The sequence below is a fragment of the Gymnoscopelus braueri genome (assembly GCF_963280865.1).
Source record: "Gymnoscopelus braueri genome assembly, chromosome: 7".
In the NCBI taxonomy this organism is placed as follows: domain Eukaryota; kingdom Metazoa; phylum Chordata; class Actinopteri; order Myctophiformes; family Myctophidae; genus Gymnoscopelus; species Gymnoscopelus braueri.
In genome coordinates this window covers 24,716,791-24,739,336 of record NC_137608.1, presented here as the reverse complement: position 1 = coordinate 24,739,336, position 22,546 = coordinate 24,716,791, and the positions used below count along the sequence as shown (strand labels likewise).

Here is a 22,546-nt window from a genome sequence, read left to right as displayed (position 1 = left end):
CCACACGCCAGATTTATGACATGGTACGCTCTGAATCCTAAAGAGCAACTTATCGTCAGGAGAACCATAACTGCTTCACTATCAGGCATTAAAGGCTCTTAATGGACCTGGCTGCACAGTCCTATTACTTTATTGTGCCCAATAATTAATCTTGTCATAAATAAGGTCCACGTGTTGCGTGCGCTGCTACAACAGAGGGGCGGTGGCAGATGTGATTTCACAAATCACCAGTAAGGACTGATGACAAAAAGTGTTCTAACAATAATGGGTGTCTTGAGCCCTTAGACACGTAGGTTATATCTCATAAATTAACTGATGCCTAATTTTATGCTTTAGTCAAATATAAGTACATTTTACTATATTCAAGTGATTCATTTCTGTATACAAGACAATCATAAGGATCATAGTTTGAGAGTGATGAAAACCAATAACAGAATGTGGAGGGATGAACCAATTTAAATTAAGTGAATACCTCTTTCACAATTGAATGTGCCATAAAAAACACGAATTTGCTTGTGATGATTCACGTCAGATGGCGCCTGGATAAAAGCATTTATTTCATATGCAGACAAGTGACTCAAAGGGCTGTTTGTTGGAACGGGAGGTTGAAAGGAGTGGGTGCGAATTAAGAGACTTTGTCAAAGACTACTGAAAATGACAGATGTCTGATGGAGCCTGATTTTGGCACATGGAAGAGCTAAATGATTTTTTCTTCTGAGCATTTAAGTTGTTTGTTTTCTAATGTGGGTGTGATAGGATCTCAAACAAGGTCGAGAAATGACATCCAGAGAAACCAGGCATGGGATTGACATGTGCGACACAGAATTATTTAGATCTCATAATGCGTTACAGTACTTCAGCGTCTAGTCTTCCATTAAACAGAAGAATACTGTATGTAATTACATAGAAATAATCTGCATAAAAGTGAATGGTTATTGTTATCATGCAGTCCAACTGCAGCCCTCGTCTCTGGCTGTGTTTCAGAACCACTCCCTCCGCTTAGTACAGACACCCTGAGCAGATGGTTCCTTTCGCGCAAAGGTTGAAGCAGACAGTTCATGATTAAACCCAACAAATTATGTCCTCGCCGGTTTCTGTGGCCTCGTCTCGCCTGCACTGAGCTGAGCTGCTTCATCATTCATGTCACTCCCTCCCTGCTACCTCACAACTCCCAACGTCACACAAGTGTCTTTACTGTACCAAGCTGCAGCGCTTGCGTCAGAGGGGGGGAGGGGGGATATTACTCCTTTTGGAGAGAAAATTCGGCGATATCATGGTGTGACACTGATCCACGACCTGTCGTTTTCATCATGAACACTCCCATCATCTCCCCCGTCATCACAACCTTCGTCATTGCATTTGGTTACAGATTCACGACAGAGAGACATGGTAATGGGTGTTGGGAACCCTGTTGCAGTGGTTTTCTAAGTGGGGACTGGCAGGAAGTGTCTGGGGGAAAAGGAGAGTGGGGGGGTATCTATAAATACGTATATCTACTCCTCTCTCTCTCTCTCTCTCCCATGTCTTATTATTAGTTTATTTTTTTCATTTTAGGAGGTATTAAAATGTCTTAAAAGTCCTCACATCGTCACTTTAGAAATGTACAGATACCCTGTGTACACTTGTATTGTATGTTGGTTTGTTTCATATCGATATATATTACATTAAATATCACAATATCAAAACGCGACCATATGTTTTGTTGTGATGTCATACTGTATTGCGATATTTTATATATCGGTTTACAGTTGGTTTACACTAACCGTAAACCACATTGTTTCAGAGGACAGATAGACTAGGGATGCCGTCGAAAATGTTCGTGTGTAAATGTATTGATTAATTTACTTATGGGAGGGGCATTTTCCATCGAGAGACGGGAAACCTGAGGGCAGAGAGATAGTAGTCTTTTTTCTTCTCTTGACCGAACTATACAAAATTTTCGGCCGAAAAGAACCGATCTACAAATAACTTGTCGCATTAACTTGTAGACCGGTTCTTTTTGGCAAGCAACACCGTTGTGTGATGAAGTATAAACACCTGCACTAGGCTGCACCAGCTGTGTGCAAGTATGTGGAATTACATTTATCGAGAGTGATTTGGAATGAACAATAGTTCAATGAACATCATTCCAAAGCTTGGGAGCCACGAGGGAGAAGAGTCTTGTATGCTTGGCCAGAGTGTCATAGGGAAGGGAGGGACAAAGATCCTGAGGTACAGATCAAAGTGTGCGGGTATGGGTGTAGGGGTGGATCATATCCTGTAGGTAGAGTGGTGCCATGCCCTTGATTGCCTTGTAGGTCATCACCAGTGTTAATAATTGGATACGGGATAAGAACCAGAAGCCAGTGAAGGGAGTATACTAGTGTCTGAAGTGAAAATGACTGTAGGGAGGTTAAAGACCAGGGGTCGTAAGTAGGGCTGTTACGATTACAAATGTAAGTTGACTGAAATAATTGCGATTAACGATTTAATTGTGTGTTTGGCATTGGAACATTGGAACATATGAATACAATTAAAATTTCTGTTTGCCTTTTAGGCTTCGTAATCAAACATTGCGCAGGGCAGATATGACAAAACTTAAATATACAAAGAAATTATTGACATATAATAATATTATACATTGCTGATCTGCTATTTCTGCTTTTTTAAATATTTGAAAATGTGTGAAAATGTTTCGACATGGCGAACGATTATGACGATTATGCAAAAATAATTGTGATCATCTCAAATAATTGCGATTAGATGATTATGTAATAATTGTGACAGGCCTAGTTGTAAGTATCAAGGGTATATACACATAAACATGCTGCTGAGTTAAAAAAAAACTAATTTTGCCTGCTGGTTCAATGCATTTATCAGAAATACTTCGGGGAAATCACTGTGTTTCTGGACGTTGATACCAGTTATGATCTGATCCAGTGGTGAAAGCACTACAGTACGAAAACGTATTCTTATTATGATGTATTGTTATCATCAGTCCCCTCACCTCCTCCAGTGGCTGACTCTTGCCTTATAGGCAATGTTCTGCTTTTTGGCTTCCCATTTTAAGTCCCAACCACTTCTTTACTTCTTCCTCAAAGCATTTCTCTGAACGAACGCTATAGCGTAAAAATATTTATAGCACAAACCAATTTAGTCCAGTCTTATTTTTGAGTGGTGCTAGCCACTCCAATGACTGACTTTGTCTGGGTGTGTGTCTGTCTGTGTGTCTGTGTGTCTGTGTGTCCGTATGAGCACGGCCTCTCTGTATGAGCACAGCCTCTCTGTATGTTTGAGCACAGCCTCAACAGCTGCGGCTGATTGCAACACAAAGATGCAACCATACAGGTACAGTACAGTACAGACCGTACAGTACAGTACCGTACAGTACAGTACAGTACAGTACAGTACAGTACAGTACAGTACAGTACAGTACAGTACAGTACAGTACAGTACAGTACAGGTACAGTACAACACTCTGTACTACTTCCTCCAATATCCTGATATTAGGCGATCTGAACATTCATGTTGACTCCCCCTCCTCCCCCCCTGCATCCGAACTACTACAACTACTGGACTGCCTCCACCTCACACAGCACGTTAATGTCCCAACACACGACAAAGGTCACACACTGGACCTTGTCATCAGTGACTCTGCCCTGATCAGCAACCTACAGGTGTATGACATGGGTGTGTCGGACCACAGGGTCATCTCAATGGAGCTCCCATTCCCCTCCCCCCACAATAAGCCAAAACGCCAAATCCATTTCAGGAACATAAAAAACATTAACCCTGACGCCATAGCCCTGGACCTCCATCACCTCTCCTCTGCAACCCCCTCATCAGCCACTGAATCAGTTGACCTGTACAATAACACCCTGAGCCGTCTCCTGGATCTTCACGCCCCTGTCAAAACAAAAACAGTCTCTTTCTCACGCTCCTCCCCCTGGTTCACCAGTGAGCTGCGGAAATTGAAGGCAGCAGGCCGTATCCTTGAGCGCCGCTACATGGCGACAGGGCTCACTGTCCACAGGCAGATTTACAGAGAGCACCGAAAGGCCTATTCAACGGCCCTCAGAGACGCACGGTCAAAATTCTATTCCAACATCATCAATAACAGTTCCGGTAACTCCAAGCAACTTTTCTCCACCATAAATAACTTCCTTAAACCACAATCACCCACCCACACTGCCACCACAGAGGACCAGTGCAACAATTACCTTGATTCATTCAGATCAAAGGTAAATACCATCCGCTCTGTTCTCTCTGCCTCCCCCACTCCACCTGTCCTGATTGCTGCCCCACAGCCAGTGATCTCCCAGCCTCTCCGCTGTTTTGTTAACATCACACAGCGAGAGGTTGAGGACACCATCAGGAAGATGAAATCTTCCACTTGCGCCCTGGACCCCTTCCCCACAGCCCTGGTAAAAACCAACATCACTGCCATAAGTCCTCTCATCACCACAGCCATTAACCACTCCCTCCAAGCCGGCCACGTTCCACCTGCCTTAAAGACTGCCATCATTACACCCCTCCTGAAAAAACCCACCCTTGACCCGGAAGTCTTCAATAACTACAGACCCATCTCCAACCTGCCCTTCCTCTCCAAGGTGCTGGAAAAGGTTGTCGCCACTCAACTTCAACAACATCTCCAACACAATAATCTTTTCGAAACTTTTCAGTCAGGGTTCCGCTCAGCCCACAGCACAGAAACAGCGCTGGTCAGGGTCACTAATGACCTTTTGATGGCAGCTGATGCCGGCTCCCCCTCCCTCCTCATCCTCCTGGACCTCTCGGCGGCTTTCGACACAGTCGACCACAATATTCTCCTCAACCGTCTTCACTCCACCATTGGACTCTCCGACTCCGCACTACACTGGTTCACCTCCTACCTCACAGACAGAACCGAGCGTGTCTCCCTGGGAGGTGCAAGTTCCCGGACACAGCCTGTCACCTGTGGCGTCCCCCAAGGTTCTGTTCTCGGCCCCACCCTCTTCACACTCTACATACTCCCCCTTGGTCGTGTCATCAGCCGGCATGGGATCTCCTACCACTGCTACGCTGATGACACCCAACTTTACATCAGGACCAACCCAATCCACTCTGCCTCCTCGCCGTCACCACCTTCAACACCATCATCCACACTGACCACCTGCCTTGAGGAGATAAAGGCGTGGATGACTCAAAATTTCCTACAGTTAAACAGTTCAAAAACAGAGGCCATTCTAATCGGCACCCCACACCAGGTCAAATCATCCCCAATAACTAGCATCACTTTCTCCAGCCAGATCCTTTCCCTCTCACCCGTAGTCACCAACCTCGGTGTTAAAATGGACCCCCACCTGACTTTCGATTCCCATATCAAACACCTCTGTAAAACCTAATTTTTCCACCTCCGAAATATAGCCAGACTCCGCCCCACACTCACTCTGCCAGATGCCGAAAAACTCATCCACGCCTTTGTCTCCTCAAGGCTTGACTACTGCAACGCACTTCTCATCGGGATCCCTAGCAAGAGCATCCAGAAGCTCCAGTACATCCAGAACAGTGCTGCTAGGATCCTGATGAGAGTGCGGAAATACGAACACATCACACCCATCCTCCATTCACTACACTGGCTCCCCATCTCCGTCAGAATTGAATACAAGGTCTCCCTCCTCACTCATCAGTGCATTTACAGCAATGCCCCCTCCTACCTAAAGGAACTCATCAAACCCCCGAACTCCACCCGCTCCACCCGCTCACTCCGCTCCAGAAACTCAAACGTACTGGAGCCCCGCACAACAAATCTCCGCACCATGGGGGATCGGGCCTTCTGCTCAGCTGCTCCTCGACTGTGGAATGCCCTCCCGGACCATCTGAGAGCACCACAGTCGATTGACACTTTTAAAAAGGGCCTAAAAACCTTCCTTTTTAACAAGGCATTTGCATAGACAGAGATGTAGTTGTTTTATCTTTTTAAACTTCTACTGTGCCTGCTGACTTGATCTGAAGTTTATTCATTTCACTGTTTTACTATTATTGTTGTTTTCTCTTTCTTTTTATGTTTTTTAATCCTGTAGCACTTTGAGATTTGTTTCAAATATAAAGTGTGTTACAAATAAAATGTATTATTATTATTATAGTACAGTACGGTACAGGTACAGTACAGTACAGTACAGACCGTACAGTACAAGTACGGTACAGTACAGTACAGTACGTACAGTACGTACAGTACAGTACAATACAGTACGTACATACTGTACAGTACAGTACCGTACAGACGTACAGTACAGTACAGTACAGTACAGACCGTACAGTACAGTACAGGTAGAGGTACAGTACAGTACAGTACAGTACAGTACAGTACAGTACAGGTAGAGGTACAGTACAGTACAGTACAATACAGTACAGACCGTACAGTACAGTACAATACAGTACAGACCGTACAGTACAATACAGTACAGGTAGAGGTACAGTACAGTACAGTACAGTACAGACCGTACAGTACAGTACAATACAGTACAGTACAGGTAGAGGTACAGTACAGTACAATACAGTACAGACCGTACAGTACAGTACAATACGTACAGTACAGGTACAGTACAGTACAGACCGTACAGTACAGTACACACACACACACACACACACACACACACACACACACACACACACACACACACACACTTTTGAGTAAAAATACTTAAATATTAGTAAAGATACTTTAAAGTTCCTAAACTGAGTAAAAATACTTTAAATGAGTAAAAATACTTAAAATGCGTAAAAATACTTAAAAGATGTTAAAATTTGTAAAAACACGTACAAATAGCAAAGAAATCCTGAAGGGGGCGTCGACAAGTGTCATTGGGAGTGGCGGACATCTTGGTGGGGGATAAACAGGTTGACTTAACATTGACCCCCACCAGTATGTCTGCAGCTACTATGCCACGCCCCCGTGGTGACGACACGTTGCCAAGCACTATACCCCTGGGCATAGTGAAGGACATACAGCAGGGTATCTGATACCCTTCCTAGCTAAGTGAAGTAATCATTTACACTCGAGGAAGGAGTGCCCTCAATCTTGTGTAGCCTTTGAGGAATCCTGAAAGAAGCACATTTTCTAGCGCATATATTGGACTTCCCTGCCAAGGTTTCTCACTTTGCTGAAATCTCAGGAAGCGTACGACAAAAGGCGTCAGGGGAGCCCTGTTCTTGGATGGAGACAACGACCAGTGAGCGCACTTCAAATCCAGGTCTTCAGGAAAATCCTCCTGGAAGTGTTTTCTTCAGTAAGACATGGAACGCATCTGTGTCACTTTTTGATTTGAGCTAAAAAGCATTATTTTACACTTTGGCTATTCAAAAATAGCAGATATACAAGCTCATAGCGCAGCACCGAGTGCCGCGTATGAGCTTGTAGATCTGCTATTTTTGAGAAATCGTGAAAATGTGTGCAAATCTTGGAATATATATTGTTTTAAAGCGAAATTTTTAACTCAAATCTTTGCTTCTGGGGGTCCCTGGAACAAAACAGAGATCGGGGTCGGCGGCCAAATACATATAATTTTGGGGGTCCTTGACTTGAAAAATTTTGAGCACCACTGATATAGAAACATAGGTTTTTCAGAAAACTGTTAGGATTTAGAAGACATTTGTAGAATCGGCTTCAGGTCTTAAAGGGTTAAGATATGGTGTCTTTAATCGTCTGTCTTTATGTCTTGTTTAGTTTTCTACAAAGATACACTTCACGCTTAAGCATAATAATTTACTTTGTGGGTTATTTGTTTGTTTGTTTTCTGTTTGTTTTTTATCCGAAAACTGCAGACGTCTTTGTAATCGTTACATTTTACGCTTATGTTTCCTGTGTCTGTGCAAAATTCATAATAAAAAAAAAAGATATAGCGCCTTTATCCTCAGAAACCATAGATGCATAGATTTACCCGTCAGATAACTTTTGTAGAATCGCAGCATTAGATTTCGTCTCAACAACTGATCCATCCAAGGATTTAGCAGAGGTCTGTCCTGCCATTTTGCTTGTGGGTATGATAAGGATTGGAACTGGTAACTTGTGAAGTAACACATATCATTGATAATTTAAGCAAAATAAACAGAAATGGTGCTGGAACTATGCAATCAAGCATCTTCCTCGGCACTTCTCTTTTTCAATAAAGTTGATCACCTCTTAAAACACAGCCAGGACAAAGACAATCAACTCAATTAGACAGGTGTTGCCTGTTCCTCACATGTATCCTGGCTGTGTCCCTTTAAACCACACACCACTGCCACAATAAACCCTGTATGGTGCGAAAATCTGACCTTTAACCGATTCAAATCAATCAATCAATCAATCAATCAATCGATAGCAGAGGTCCCGGCTCTAACCCCTACTGCCAAGTTCGATCCAAATCAACAAAATACCCTTTACCACCTTTAACCAGCTTGTTACATTATGTGGGGACGCCCCAGAAAGCGGCCTGTGCCTTATTTTAACTCGAGACTGTTGCAAGCATGCATCTATTCCAGCCTATAATTTAATTGACTAAAAAACAATTGGCTTCCAGTTTGTCCATGGGAGGTAGGTGAACAAAGCTTAAAGGGATATTTCACTTTCAAAAAAACTTTGGGTCATTTTATCATCTGCTGAGGCTTTTGTGAGCCCCCCAGACCGTTTTTAAGTTGCTTGATTCAGTATTTAGATATTTGATATTCATTTTATCAGACATGCCCCCTTCCTATACAAACCCATTATAACTTCAAACAGTTTTTTCGATTACTTTTTTCATTAATTGTATTAATTTTCTTTATTGTATAATTTTTTTTCATTTTCCCAAAAAAAATATTAAAAATAAATGAAAAAAGTTATCGAAAAAACACGGCCCCCTCGCGTATTAGGAGGTCAGGGTGAGTCACCAGAACCAAGGACGGGTGTTTTCGATGAATCTAACATGTTAAAAATGGAGTTTGAAGTTACAATGGGTTTGTATAGGAAGGGGGCGTGTCTGATAAAATGAATATCAAATATCTAAATACTTAATCAAGCAACTTAAAAACGGTCTGGGGGGCTCACAAAAGCCTGAGTAGATGATAAAATGACCCAAAGTTTTTTTGAAAGTGAAATATCCCTTTAAGTTGAAACAATAGGTGTGTTGTGGTGGTGGCGGCTACATGATGTGTGTGTGCTGCTGTGAGCACTGCAAACATCTGAATTTTCTGGTCTTTACTGATGCTATGCACGGTCTACATTCAAAAACATCCATGAAATACTTGCAGGTGAACAACCTGATGTCCTGCGGAAATACGTATTATTTACTATACTATAGAGTATTTAATACTAACAACACTATTCATAATCACCGTGCCACATCTCTGTGACTGCGGTGAAGAAAGAGCTGGGCCATTGACAGACGATTGTTGTGTCTGATATGCGTTCTGCTTTTCTGATATGCGTACCTCTACAATGGTGATTTTGGCTGCCTTGCACATGGGCTGGTTGAAGTTATTCGCCGTTTTCCTATCCGAAGAGAAGGACAGAGGTAGCAATAAACAAAACGGCAAGTTAATTTTTTTTTCTCCAGTCAAAAACAAAGCCTGAAAAACAGAGGTGACAGTGAAAAACTGACCCCAAACACATATCAATATAGGTGGAAAAACAAACAAACAAAAAACAATAAGGAGCAGCCATGCCTGCTTTTCAGACCTGCTCAAAAAAGCAATCAACACTACCATGACTGTATCTGCTGAAAAGGCTTGTAGATTACTTGAGGTGAAACACTGCTCTCTTGTGAACAAAGACTGAACTGCATCAACCGATTTTGAACTGCAGCAATATCGATGAATAGGAAGAAAATGACATTCTCAAACAATGTGTCATTCACTTTTCATTTGATGCTCATTTCAGCAGTTTAGAGCAAGGGTTTTCAACTGGTGGTACGTGGATCACTGGTGGTCCGTGAAGGTATTGCATGTGGTCCCTGACCATGCCTTTAGTAGTGTACTGAAGGAAAGGGAAAATCTTTTCCCCATTATTTTATTTTGTTTTATTTTGGAGACAAAAACTCCTGCACAAATGCAATTAAAAAGTTTTAATGGGGATAACAACGTTTCGGTCTGTTAGACCTACATCAGGTTATCTTTTAGGATCTTTAACTCCTAAAAGATAGCCTGATGAAGGTCTAACAGACCGAAACGTTGTTATTCCCATTAAAAGTTTTTAATTGCATTTGAAGACAGTGTGCGGGAGTTTTTGCTTTCATTACGTTGGGGCCCTTGTTTGGTCTTCTCCTACGCACCTGTCGCTTTTATAGGTGTGCAAAGGACTTGCTTTTTATTGTTTTATTTTGGAGAAACTTAATAACTAACATTTGAGGACAGAGGAGTCAAATACATTATCATCATAATCAGTGGTCATTTGAGGAGGCTTAAGCTTCAATTCCATAAAGTACTTCAAGCATAACTACTAGAGGAATCCACAGACTCTGTCAAGAGGCACGTGAATGAACACCCTTGTGAAGTTCTGGATGAGTCGTCAGGCAGAACTCCCAGAGTTTACAGTAAAAGCTAAACTTGTTTTAGCTTGGACCTTTCTCAACTAGTGGTCCAAGGACCACCACCGTAGTGCAATGTGCAATGAATTAAATCAAGCACTTATTATTTAATTTCAAGCTTTTCCCCCTCACACCAAGCCTATTAATTCAAATATTTTCTTACATTTGATGGACTTATACGATTCAATATGATTTAGATTATTTTTTTATTATTTGTATTTACTTGCATCCACTTTTTTATATTTTCCCATGGACCACCTGCAGGCCTAACTATGCCATGGACCCCTAGTAGTCTGTGCACCATTGGTTGAGATGCCTAGCGTTACCAAAATAAACTAATCTTAGCCCATATCGCCTCCCAACAAAACGGAGGTCCCCAGGTTGAGTCAGGGTGGTGGTCCCTGGTTCGCAATCAGTTGTTTAGAGCCATATCTGAAAAGACTCAATCGCTGACTTCAACAAGGCCCATATATGATTCTCTACATTTCCAAGCATTAAACTATGAATTAGACATAACTCAGATAGTACCAAAGTAAACTAAAAGGTCAAAACCACCTAAATCTACTAAGATAGATATGTAACCATTCCTCCTTTTGAACTACAGTTCTCATCTCATGGGTTGAGATCTGTGGTTCAAAGGAAATAACTGTCCACAAACCCCTACAAATAATACCATCCATTACTGAATGGCCTGAATCCACAAGCATGTGCTGCTTATTGTGCAAACATAGCAAGGTGATTAAGGGAAGTTTAACGTGCCCTGAGGTGAGAAGTAGCTGAACCACAGGAAAAGTAAATATTTACACTGTTGTAAGGGAGCATGCTGGTGCTAATGTGGGCTGCATCAGTACCTGAAGACAATGTTTCCTGCTTTGTCCGCTTTCCAGGCCTTGATCAAAGCAAAGTCTCCAACGATAGCCTTTTCCATGATGTAGTTCCTACCGTTGAATTCCCGCACCTGCACACATTCAAGACATCATACATGCGGTATTTATATAGTGCTTTTCTAAAATGTTGCCAAGAAAAAAAAGGCAAAAGCAAGCTACATGGCTTAGTGCTCAACCACATTAACCCTGGTGTCCCTATTTTGGGATATTCTCTTATTATTTTTAAATAAAATGTAATATTTCTTTTAAACAGCAAAAATACCAGATCCACAACACATCGCGATGCAACACGTAGTGAGCTTGTAGATCCACAATTTTCGCTATTTGTTTAATCATTAAGTATAGGCCAGGGCTTAAGTGGTAAAAAAAAGTAGAAATGCAATGATTGTCACACAAAACAACAATCACACGCCACTTAACTCAAGTGACTCATAATGATGGTTCTATTCAGCACCAAACTGCTGTTTGGAAGAAATGCAAATTGTGAAGAATGTCTAGTGGTTGGCATTCATTCAAATGGCTGACGTGCAATGGAAGAACAATTTGTTTGCCCCCGCACTAAACTGAGTTTTTTTTTCAAGTGAGAAAACCAGCACGCCAATAGGCTGGATTCTGACCTCCCTCGACTCGCTGGCAATGGCGATGGTGCCGTCTTTGTTGTATTTGATGGGGGAGCCTCCCTCCTGGATCAGTGTGCCATATCCGGTGGCTGTGAAGAAGGCTGGAACTCCTGCGCCCCCTGCTCTGATCCGCTCTGCCAGGGTACCCTGAAGGGAGAGTTGACAGGTGGGGAGGAGTAAAGCCTCATTCATGCTTTGTCGTACGTTCACTCCACTCGCACAAAGAAACAGATTTTCAAACAATCCACGACATACTGAGCAACACGGTCAGATGAAATATAAATGACTAAGAAAGACTCCACATGGTGGTTTTAATAGAGTTTAGCATTTCATGGCGAAGGCTTGTACTTAGGTATGTTGGATTTGCCTGTGTGTCTGTGTCTGTGTCTGTGTCTGTGTGTGTGTGTGTGTGTGTGTGTGTGTGTGTGTGTGTGTGTGTGTGTGTCTCCAACCTGTGGTGTAAGTTCCACCTCCAGCTCCCCAGACAGGTACTGTCTCTCAAACTCCACATTCTCCCCAACGTATGAGGAAATCATCCTTTTGATCTGTTTCGTCTTGAGAAGGAGGCCAAGCCCGAAGTTATCCACCCTGCGCACGCGCACGCACACGCACACACACACACACACACACACACACACAAAACATATATATATGTGTATTGTTTACACATTTGATTCTCCAAGTGAAACACCAACTAGTGGTTGAGAAGTGTAAAGACACTTGTGACTTCCCCTCTGACAACACCTGCTGGTTGTGTGTTTGTGTTCTTGGTTGCTTCCCTGTTCCCCCTGTTAATTAAGTTCCTTAATTAATTAGTGTTACTGCCTCTGAGCCTGAATGGTTTTAACACTCTAAATTCTATTAAAATGATCCAAACCAATATTGCACAGGTGGGGGTGTTAGACAATCAGCATAGTGTAATCCTGAAGACACTCCTATACTCTCCTATATCCACCTACTGTACAGCTGACATTTTCCCTCCACTGATTATGTTATTTGTTTGTTTTCGCTTCCAATTAGTCCTATGTATTTCCCACTATCTATAACATAGCTCATTTTACTTGAAGCCACCAAAGAGGTTATTCAAGGTCAAAACTAGACAGGAGAAGCACATGCTAGCTGCAGCCTCACCACAACTATCACCACAACTATCACCACAACTATGAAACTATGTCAGTCTGCAGGCCAAGAGGGATTACAAGACAAGGCCATGATTATGCTCTCTGTGTGTCTAACAAAGTTCACACATCAACAAACACTAAAGGTCCTTACACACCGGGGCGATTTTTTCGTGCGAATAATACGCTTTTTTTTAAAACCTTATAAAGTCAATGCAAGCGTACATGGCGCGGAAAAGCGAAGCGAAAAAGCGTCTTTTAATTATTCGGAACGAGTCCGAATTTTGCGTATATTCGCACATTCGCCGGTGTGTAACCGCCTTAACACATCAATATTTAATACAAGAGCGACAGTGAGGTGGATAGAACATATGGTGCAATGGTAAAACATGTGCAACTGTATTTTTTTTTATCCAATTAAAATAGGCTACTTTTTAAATGTAACTGTGTGCCCAAGGGATGCCATTTAATCTCTGGGCTTATGGTAAATTGTAATTGAACAAAGTTGGTTAGTTAGTTATAAACAAATTAGATTGCTAGAACCAATAGAACCAACTGTCATAATACCTTTTGTTTTCTATATGGTGTTAGTGCAGCAATGAAAAATAATGAGGTCAGTCAGTCATTGACGTATTGGAATAGAATAAAACGTATATACAGCTTGTTTACAAGTCAATGGTTCAATAGAACCAGTTATGGTTCAATATGTCATGTCAGTGACCCACAGATCCTTATTTTGAAAAGATTTTGTGCAAGAACACCCCATAAGACAGGATTTTTGTTGTTAGATTAGATTTAGAACAAAAGTATACAACCAGACTAGTCTGTAGAAGGATAAGAGTGGAGAGAGTGAAACCTATGATCTGAAGTCATTCGTATAAATTATCTCACTGAGCTAACTTCTAGTCAGTGTACAACATTTTACTGTCCCTCATTTTGCTGTAGGCTTCCTGAAACTCCATCAAGGAACTCTGAGGATCCCCAGACCACAAACTTTTGAGCAGTAGCACAGAATAATTTGCTTGCTATTAGTTATCCATACAATCTGTATGATCAGACACTCTGGTCTATTTCCTTTTCATTATACCAGCCAAGAAGAGAGCAACGCTGATTCATGAGAAGTATTCTATCTATAGATACTAAATGTTCCAAAGCAGTTGTGGAATGAGGACGACACAGATAACCCTGCTTTGTCCTTCACTCAAGCCCTATGTCAGCTGACCAGACATCTAGGTCATGTGTGCTTAGAATACTAAAAAATATCACATGATTTACCCTGTTGCACTAAAACACACACAGGCTTCAAAGGGAGCTTCAAGTTCAGCTTGTGTTGTGCTTGTGTACAAAACAGTAGTGTGTGTGTGTGTGTGTGTGTGTGTGTGTGTGTGTGTGTGTGTGTGTGTGTGTGTGTGTGTGTGTGTGTGTGTGTGTGTGTGTGTGTGTGTGTGTGTGTGTGTGTGTGTGTGTGTGTGTGTGTGTGTGTGTGAATTCTCCACAGACCACAGTATAGTATCTACTTTCAATGTCAGATCAAACATGTGCAGACCTGTGCCAGAGGCATGTTAAAGTAGGACCAACATCTCAATGTTGAAATAAAGGCCACCGCCCTTAACCACTTAAAGGTACTGTGATTATATTGTAAAAAAACGAATAAAGCTCTATATTCTGATAATGTTGTTATAGCGTGTTTGTTCAGTGACGGTCTCCCAGTTTCTCCTGTTCTATAAATATAATATAAATACTATAGATTTTTACCTATAATGACATACCAAAATAGGGCCATCAGGTTGAAAGTGGTTAAAGTCCAGTATCTGTCTTTACACTTGCAACTAGTTCTAAAAGAAATTTAAAACTCCGGTAGGGAATTGCCCTCTCAAAGCTTTGCTTCCATGCACCATTGTCCATCTCATATTACGCTACAGCCCATTGTTTCTGAGTGAATGCTAGGAATCTAGAGTGCTGTTTCTATCTTCACTCCAGCATGTAGATAGAAACTCACCAAGCGAAGGGAATTAAAAATATGCATTATCATGTATTTGTATGTGCAATATATGTATTGTTTCCCTTATGAATCGACAAGACAAATACAATAATTACAGGAGTTCAGATCAATTAATAACTTCACGTTACAGCCCCATCCATATACTATTCTGAAAAGACAGCAGAGCAGTAAAACATTAAAAACATTCAGAAATAAGTGAAATAAATCCTCAGACAATGTGGGCATTTCCCCAGAAATGAACAATGATAGAGGGAAGAGGTTGAAGAAGGCAGTGGGTGTTCAAGAGCATGGCCTTTAACATACAGTACATCCTGGAAAGCAAACATTTTGACTATCTGTCCGAAGGGTGATAAAGTCCAAAGGTTAAAGCATACTGGTTTCGGCAAAGCCATATCACCACTTTTATATTTTTTCTGGTTTTGTTTTCAGGCACTAAACTGTCGCAATTCATTCAGTCTAACATTGCAGTCATGAGATAGATGATGAAATGCATTCACTTCATGGTATACTGATCAAAACAAAGGACCCCTTTAAATCTCCTTACAACCTGATTTTGATATGGCAACCTGGCCTAGAATTTGAGAAGCACTACCATGGGCTACCACTATTATGTGTTGGTTGAAATGGTCTTTCAAGCCAATTCACGCTGCCAACTTTATCATCCGACATAATAAAGTGTGGCACTTCCCGCTGAGAAATATGCGTAAATGAATCGTAAATTCAACAATATTTTACAGCATAGTAGACTTGGGTAGTTCTGCAGCTTTCTCCTCCATGAGCTCTACAGACAGGCATTTAGACTAGTGTGTTCTGATCTTACAAATTATCTAATAGCAAATAATATAATCATCACTGACAGCTTAAGTGGCCATACTGCACTGAACCTCTCCCAGCACACTGGAAAGGTGTCAATGTTAAACAACCCCTAATGAGCCTGGATGAAGTAAACACTACAAGGGGATGCAGGCCCAGTGGGCACCTTGTAATAGATATTTTAGAACGCCAAATAGATTGCCAAATATCTGTATTATTGTGTACTTGTTGGCCTTCCATTCAATATCATTGAATGGCTAGTCAGCAAGCTTTCTTACCAATGTGACTAATTCTAACTTGACGGCAGCTGTTAATCTTAACAGCTGCACACATGGGGATCTGTACAGCTGTTGCTCTGCTGAATCTTCCTAATAAATGGTCAACCTTAACCCTGACTGGATATTAATATGTTCCATTATACCTTAACCCGTTTTTTCCCGAAAACAAAAAGAAAACGTTTTTATGGGGTATAGTGTAGAGATTTTTTTGTAAAATAAATTATTTAATCCATTTTTGAATAAGGCTGTAACATAACAAAATGTGGAAAAAGTGAAGGGGGTGAATACTTTCTGTATATTTATACCGGATATATAACAATAATATTATTAATGTAATTTAGGAGTAAATAGCCCCGTGGCACTCAATCTTGAAACGACAGTGGTTCCCGATTCTGACATCAGTCTCATGACATCCATGACAGGGCATGGCAAAATTGAAACAAACATATCTTCTTACAATTCTTTATGAAGTCCATTTACTGTTGAAACAATAACTTTGGATTTTTGAGTGGGGTTTTTGGCTTGACAACATCCTGTATAAAACCTTGCACCACCATGGAATGCAACGTGTGTTTTAGGTTTAGGGTTGCATGCACTCAATGCAGGTACCTGCACATGATGTGCAATGTCATAAACAGCCTAGGCCTAGATGTCACAAGCATGTGACATGCACACACACACACACACACACAAATAAACAGATACACACACTTACTTACCCAGCATTATTGCTTACTGCCGTGAGTCCTTGAACGCCAGTCTTCAGTAAACTGTTTATAAGGTTCTCTGGGATTCCACACAACCCAAAGCCTGTATATGGACAGAGACATTAGTTATGCATAGAACAAGACAAATGCTTTGAGAAAGGTCATGGAGATAACATAATGGAAAGTACCAGCCTGGAGAGACTATAAATATGAACTGCAGGATCTCAGTCTGTACTGTATGTGTGCATGAACTGTACTAATGGCACAGAATGAGTAAGACATTGTGGTGAACACAGATTTGACACTTGTTTGACTGCAAGGTTGAACAAGGCTTACAGCATAGTGGATACGTATGCCCAATCAAGTTAAACAGTCTACTAGCCCACATGTTTTTGTAATAACACACTAACAGCATTTTGCTCTTAATAAACTGGGTGACACTGTCAGTGGTCACTGAACCTGTTTTCTACAGTGCGGTCCTGACTGTGTACAGCTTACCTCCCACCAGAACAGTTGCACCACTTGGGATGTCTTTCACAGCTTCTGTGGGATCTGTGTAGAACTTAGAATCCCTCTGGCTGGTGGTGGAAAAGTAACAGCCACATGTCTGTGGAAAGAGAACAAATGCATTTAAGTATAAGCTGTGGAAGAGATAGAAACAGAACAATGTGCGAGGGGAACAGATATTTATACAGCTTACGGGCTGATCCAGTTTATACAGTCAAAGAATGAAAAGATAAACAAAACTGCTGAGCAAATCCCGCAACAAAGGGAGCAGAGATTTAGGACATCATTGTGCCACTCCAATGCAGTTGGCAGACTCAGCTAGAAAATACATTATTTCACTCAGCTATGAATAACGATTACTCAGCTAATTCATTTGAAAATGATTGCTTACACATTATGTCTATCCTTCTAGCGTTATGTTATTACTACCATAATTATTCCATCTACATTGTATGAAAAACAGTAATGCATCTTTCAAAGTACAACTACCAACAACTGTGTACGTATTTTCTTTCTTTGACAGACCTTTGTAAGACGCTCTTATCCAGAGTGACTTATAAAGTGCAAGACTAAGTGGCATGAACCCAAGACAACATGACAGGGTAAATGGTCAATATTTAAGTCAAGTGTGTATGTACTATAAGTATGGCTGGCCCTACATTATTATTATTATTTCCAAGATAAAAGGACAGTGAAACTTTCAAATGTTAGTCAGATTTTTGTTTTGTTTTTCCCTAGGTGTGTGTGTGTGTGTGTGTGTGTGTGTGTGTGTGTGTGTGTGTGTGTGTGTGTGTGTGTGTGTGTGTGTGTGTGTGTGTGTGTGTGTGTGTGTGTGTGTGTGTGTGTGTGTGTGTTGGGTGGGGGGGGGTATTTTCCAATGTGACAGGTTTAAATTATGTTTATGGCTGGTCTGTTGGCCCCACGGTTTCAAGGTTTTTATGTCACATACACATAATTCTGGATTGCATTTGCCAGCAGCACAGTGCTGTGAATAAGGTACTGTATGTGACACTCAACATTTAAAGAAGTGTTGTGATTCTTGGCACGATGGATGCTTAGAGTTCTAAAAAAAAGAAAATGTCAAAACGTTTCCTGTGTTTTCCCGCCAAGAACTTCCTTAGATTTTAGCGTTGGCTATTAAAAAATTGCAGATATACAAGCTCACAGCGCGTCCCTTCGGGCCGCACTGCGAGCTTGTACATCTGCTATTTTTGAACTTTTTATAAAAATCTTGAAAGTGTGAGAACTATTGGTTTGGAATGCATTTTAAGACATGTGGGAAAACCAGCCGGTGGACAGTCAGTAAAGGCTGTAAAAATGGCTGTCTACCAACAGGGAGGAGTTCTTATAAAGTCAACTTTGAAGCAGGTTAACTCGATCTGTGGCCATGGCTTTCATTTTCAGACAGTATCCCATTCCTCACCTATTGCTTACCCATTAACTCCTGTCATAACTAATTATGCAACAGTTAGTTCCAACCCAGTAATTTGATTGGTCTGTCATTATCTATCTTGGCTACACTGTAACAAACTTTGCACCGCAAAGATGGACTTTTTTCCACAAATTGCCTTTAGGTTAAATTATGAATGGTAGTCAGAAGAGGACAAAAGGAAGGAAAGAAGCCAAGATACTTAAGTGCAAACCACAACATGTGCTCATATGACCAGTCCCTTATTACTGTTAACTAATAAATGGTGCACTTGAGGTTGTGCTGTTGTCCTGAATATCAGCATGGCTGTGATTCAGTTGTAGGCACAAGGTTGCAGCCCAAGAGAAACATTCACACTGTTAGAAAATGCTCCCTCATTTCATTGCCGGTGCTTGCAATTAGTTTGGAAAACAGAAAATGTTAAACAGCCTCACAAATATAAACACATATTTCAAATCATGAAATGCAACATGTTAACATATCCTATAAAAGGGCCTTATGATGAACTATCTACTCGATCTCAAGATAACACCATCCATATCCTGGCTGTGTCTGAGACCAACTTGGATGTTATGAACCCATTCAAACAAAGATATCAGAAATATAAACCGGGCTGATTTGTATGCTACTCTGGAGCTAGAGCCTTCTTTACACTATATTTTTATTAACATGGAACCTGCGGTCCACAGACCTGGACCTCCTCTCTGTCCCCAAAACAAACAAGCGAACCAGTTGGGGGACAGAGCCTTCAGTGTGGCAGCCCCCACCCTGTGGAACTCTCTCCCAATAGGGATTTGCCATGCTCCAACACTGGACTCTTTTAAGGCTGCCTTGAAAAGACACCTACTCTCTCAGGCTTGTGGCATATAGTTGTTTGTTGTCTTGTTTGGTTGTTTGTTTGTTGGTTGTTCAGTGTTTTTGATGTCAAGCGTTCTTGGGTTTATGAAAGGCGCTATATAAATTCAAGCTACTATAATTATTAACATCTTTAAGAGGAGTGTATAGACAAACATCTCCCTATGAAGAAGTTTACTGCCAAATCCAGACTGGCTGCAGTGCATCATTAATTGAATACAATAATGTAAGAACTCGTGAAATAAATGCATCATAAACTCTTATCGTTACATTTACACAAGACACATTCTTCAGCAATAGAATTCATTCACTAAACCCAAGTTTATAGTCAAATTAACAAATGCAATTACTTTCATAGTCATCTCATTTCACTAGAAGAGCAGGTGATGGCCAAATCATGTTACCCTGCCCCAATCTAATGCCTTAAAATAGATCATCATGCCATTAATAATTGTAATAGCGTTTTGGGGGTTTTCTTCTCAAGTGTACACCACATAAAGTTGCTCTACAGATAAGCTTATTATGTTCTTTGTGTTTTTAATTGTTTCCTAGGCTAGTATGCCGCTAGTCTAGAAGACCAGGGGTCTTCAACAGGGACCCCTAAGGGACCCCTAAGGGAGTCCTTAGAGTTACTACAGGGAGTCCGCCAAATATTTGTGTGGTCGTAACATTTTATTTTTAACATTTTAACCACTTAACCCTGGCCTATAGCATCCCTATTCTGAGATTAACTTTAGCCAAAAATAGAAGATCTACAAGCTCACAACGCCTCGCAGTGAGGGAAGAAAGAGCAGTTCAAGCACAGAGTGAAACTAGGTCAAATTATTAAGTGTTGAAGGTTTAAGTGATTAAATGTCTGAAAATACACATTAACATGAATCCAATAAAATAAAATAAAACATGAATTTACACAACGGGGATTACAGTGCTGTCGACACAATTGTATACAATAAGTAGTGGGGTTCCCTGCTTCATCTCTCTCAGTTAGCACTTGGCATGAAAAACGTTGGTCTCTAGACCATTTGGCTACTCTTTAGTATCGCACATGGCTGCGATGGAAACATTCTCATACATCAGCTGTGTGTGAGACCATGCTGGTAGTAGGTTATGCAAGAACTTGTGACACACACACACACACACACACACACACACACACACACACACAGAGACAGAGGTCTTGGAAAAAAGATACAGCACACATCCAACAAACTAAAGTTAGATACTAAGTAGTGTGCTCGTCCACTTTAAGTGATGTTTTGATGCAGGGAGATACAGGCTCCAAAATGAAATATACACTGTATTTGAAATTATATTTAGTAGCTATTCAACACACAATGTTACATTTGATTTGCAAATTGCAATCATATTAATCTGAGGACAATCACGAGGTCGTGTGTATGTTGTGGAGGTGACTTCATTGACAGATTGGGTCGAAAATAAATCAGTCGGCGGATGAACCTCTGCCAGATAACAATAACAAAGACAAATGTATATAACGTATAATAAGTGGTAATAACCCTTATTTTGGACTGTAACCTGTCTGATCACTAGCCTGGGTGGTCATTTGCATGGTCGCATTTCAATACTGACCTTGCCCAAGGAATGAGTAGTAGCCGAGTTCAATTTGGGTCTGCAGGTGCCAGATAGATTTTTGAAGAACACATTTTCCGCCCTCGTCAATACTTTAAAGGCCGCCATGTTTTAGAGGTGTCAGATGCGTCAGATAGCTGCTAGCAGCACACCGAAGCAGGGGGTGAGGTTACGTGTCGTGGGGGTTGCTGACGGGCAGGAGGGATGATATGTTGCTGTCTGGCAGTGGAACAGTGGAGCTAACATTAGCAGCAGGTCTCTGCAAGTGATGAGCGCGCTGTGGGCGGTGCCGGTGGGCGGGGCTGGACGCAGGGGGAGTGACAGAGGCTCGACAAGCTCATTAACATTTAACTGCTTCACCGCGGGTGTTGTTGTGGTCGAATGTGTTTTGTGTGTGTGTGTGTGTGTGTGTGTGTGTGTGTGTGTGTGTGTGTGTGTGTGTGTGTGTGTGTGTGTGTGTGTGTGTGTGTGTGTGTGTGTGTGTGTGTGTGTGTGTGTGTGTGTGTGTGTGTGCGTGCGTGCGTGCGTGCGTGTGTGTGTGTGTGTGTGTGTGCGTGCGTGTGCGTTCCCCCTCCAAAGTTGTATCCCTGACCCTGTCAGAATGTGTTCCCACCTCACACCTAAGCAAAATAATAATTATATATAGATATATAGATAATAATTATAGATATATAGATAGATAGATAGATAGATATAGAGATATAGATATATAGAGATATAGAGATATAGATATATAGAAAGATGTTATTTCTCTGTGGAATGACCTGCGCAAATTCAATATAGACAGGTTTTTAAATACAGTAGGTTTTAATTGTATCATTAATAAATATGCTTATTGTTATTTTAACTGGTATCATTGTTATCATATTGTCTATTTTTACTGTTTGATTTATTGTTTGATTTATATTGTGTGTATTCAAATACATTTACCTAATACAATTAATAAAACACTCCAGTGCCTTGATGTCACAAGTTTTTGTTACTTTAAGTACAATTTTGAGGTATTTTTACTTTACTGAAGAATTTCCCATTTTCAGTACTTTTACTTCTGCTCCACTATCTCAGAGGCAAATATTATACTTTTACTCAACTGCAATTATTTGAAAACTTTAGTTACTAATCACTTTGTATATCTTTATTATGATTACAAAACATACAGTAATCACTTCAGCCCTATATACATTTGGGCAATAAGCCCAATAAGCCCTTTGGGCAATAAGCCCCAATAAGCCCGCATT

At 41.1% G+C, this 22,546-nt stretch overlaps 1 protein-coding gene across 1 annotated transcript in view; it reads right to left on the bottom strand.

Moving 5' to 3' along the window:
• The window catches only part of oxct1a (3-oxoacid CoA transferase 1a), a 72,371-nt gene extending 50,835 nt beyond the window's left edge, over positions 1 to 21,536 (bottom strand). The window contains exons 1-7 of the mRNA XM_080434452.1: positions 21,309 to 21,536; positions 17,426 to 17,534; positions 16,940 to 17,030; positions 12,462 to 12,597; positions 12,007 to 12,156; positions 11,354 to 11,460; positions 9,409 to 9,469 (exon numbers count right to left, since the gene is read on the bottom strand). Coding sequence (XP_080290578.1) covers positions 9,409 to 9,469; positions 11,354 to 11,460; positions 12,007 to 12,156; positions 12,462 to 12,597; positions 16,940 to 17,030; positions 17,426 to 17,534; positions 21,309 to 21,416 — 762 coding nt within the window. The 5' untranslated portion in view covers positions 21,417 to 21,536. The remainder of the gene's footprint in view (positions 1 to 9,408; positions 9,470 to 11,353; positions 11,461 to 12,006; positions 12,157 to 12,461; positions 12,598 to 16,939; positions 17,031 to 17,425; positions 17,535 to 21,308) is intronic.
• Positions 21,537 to 22,546: the final 1,010 nt, after the last annotated feature.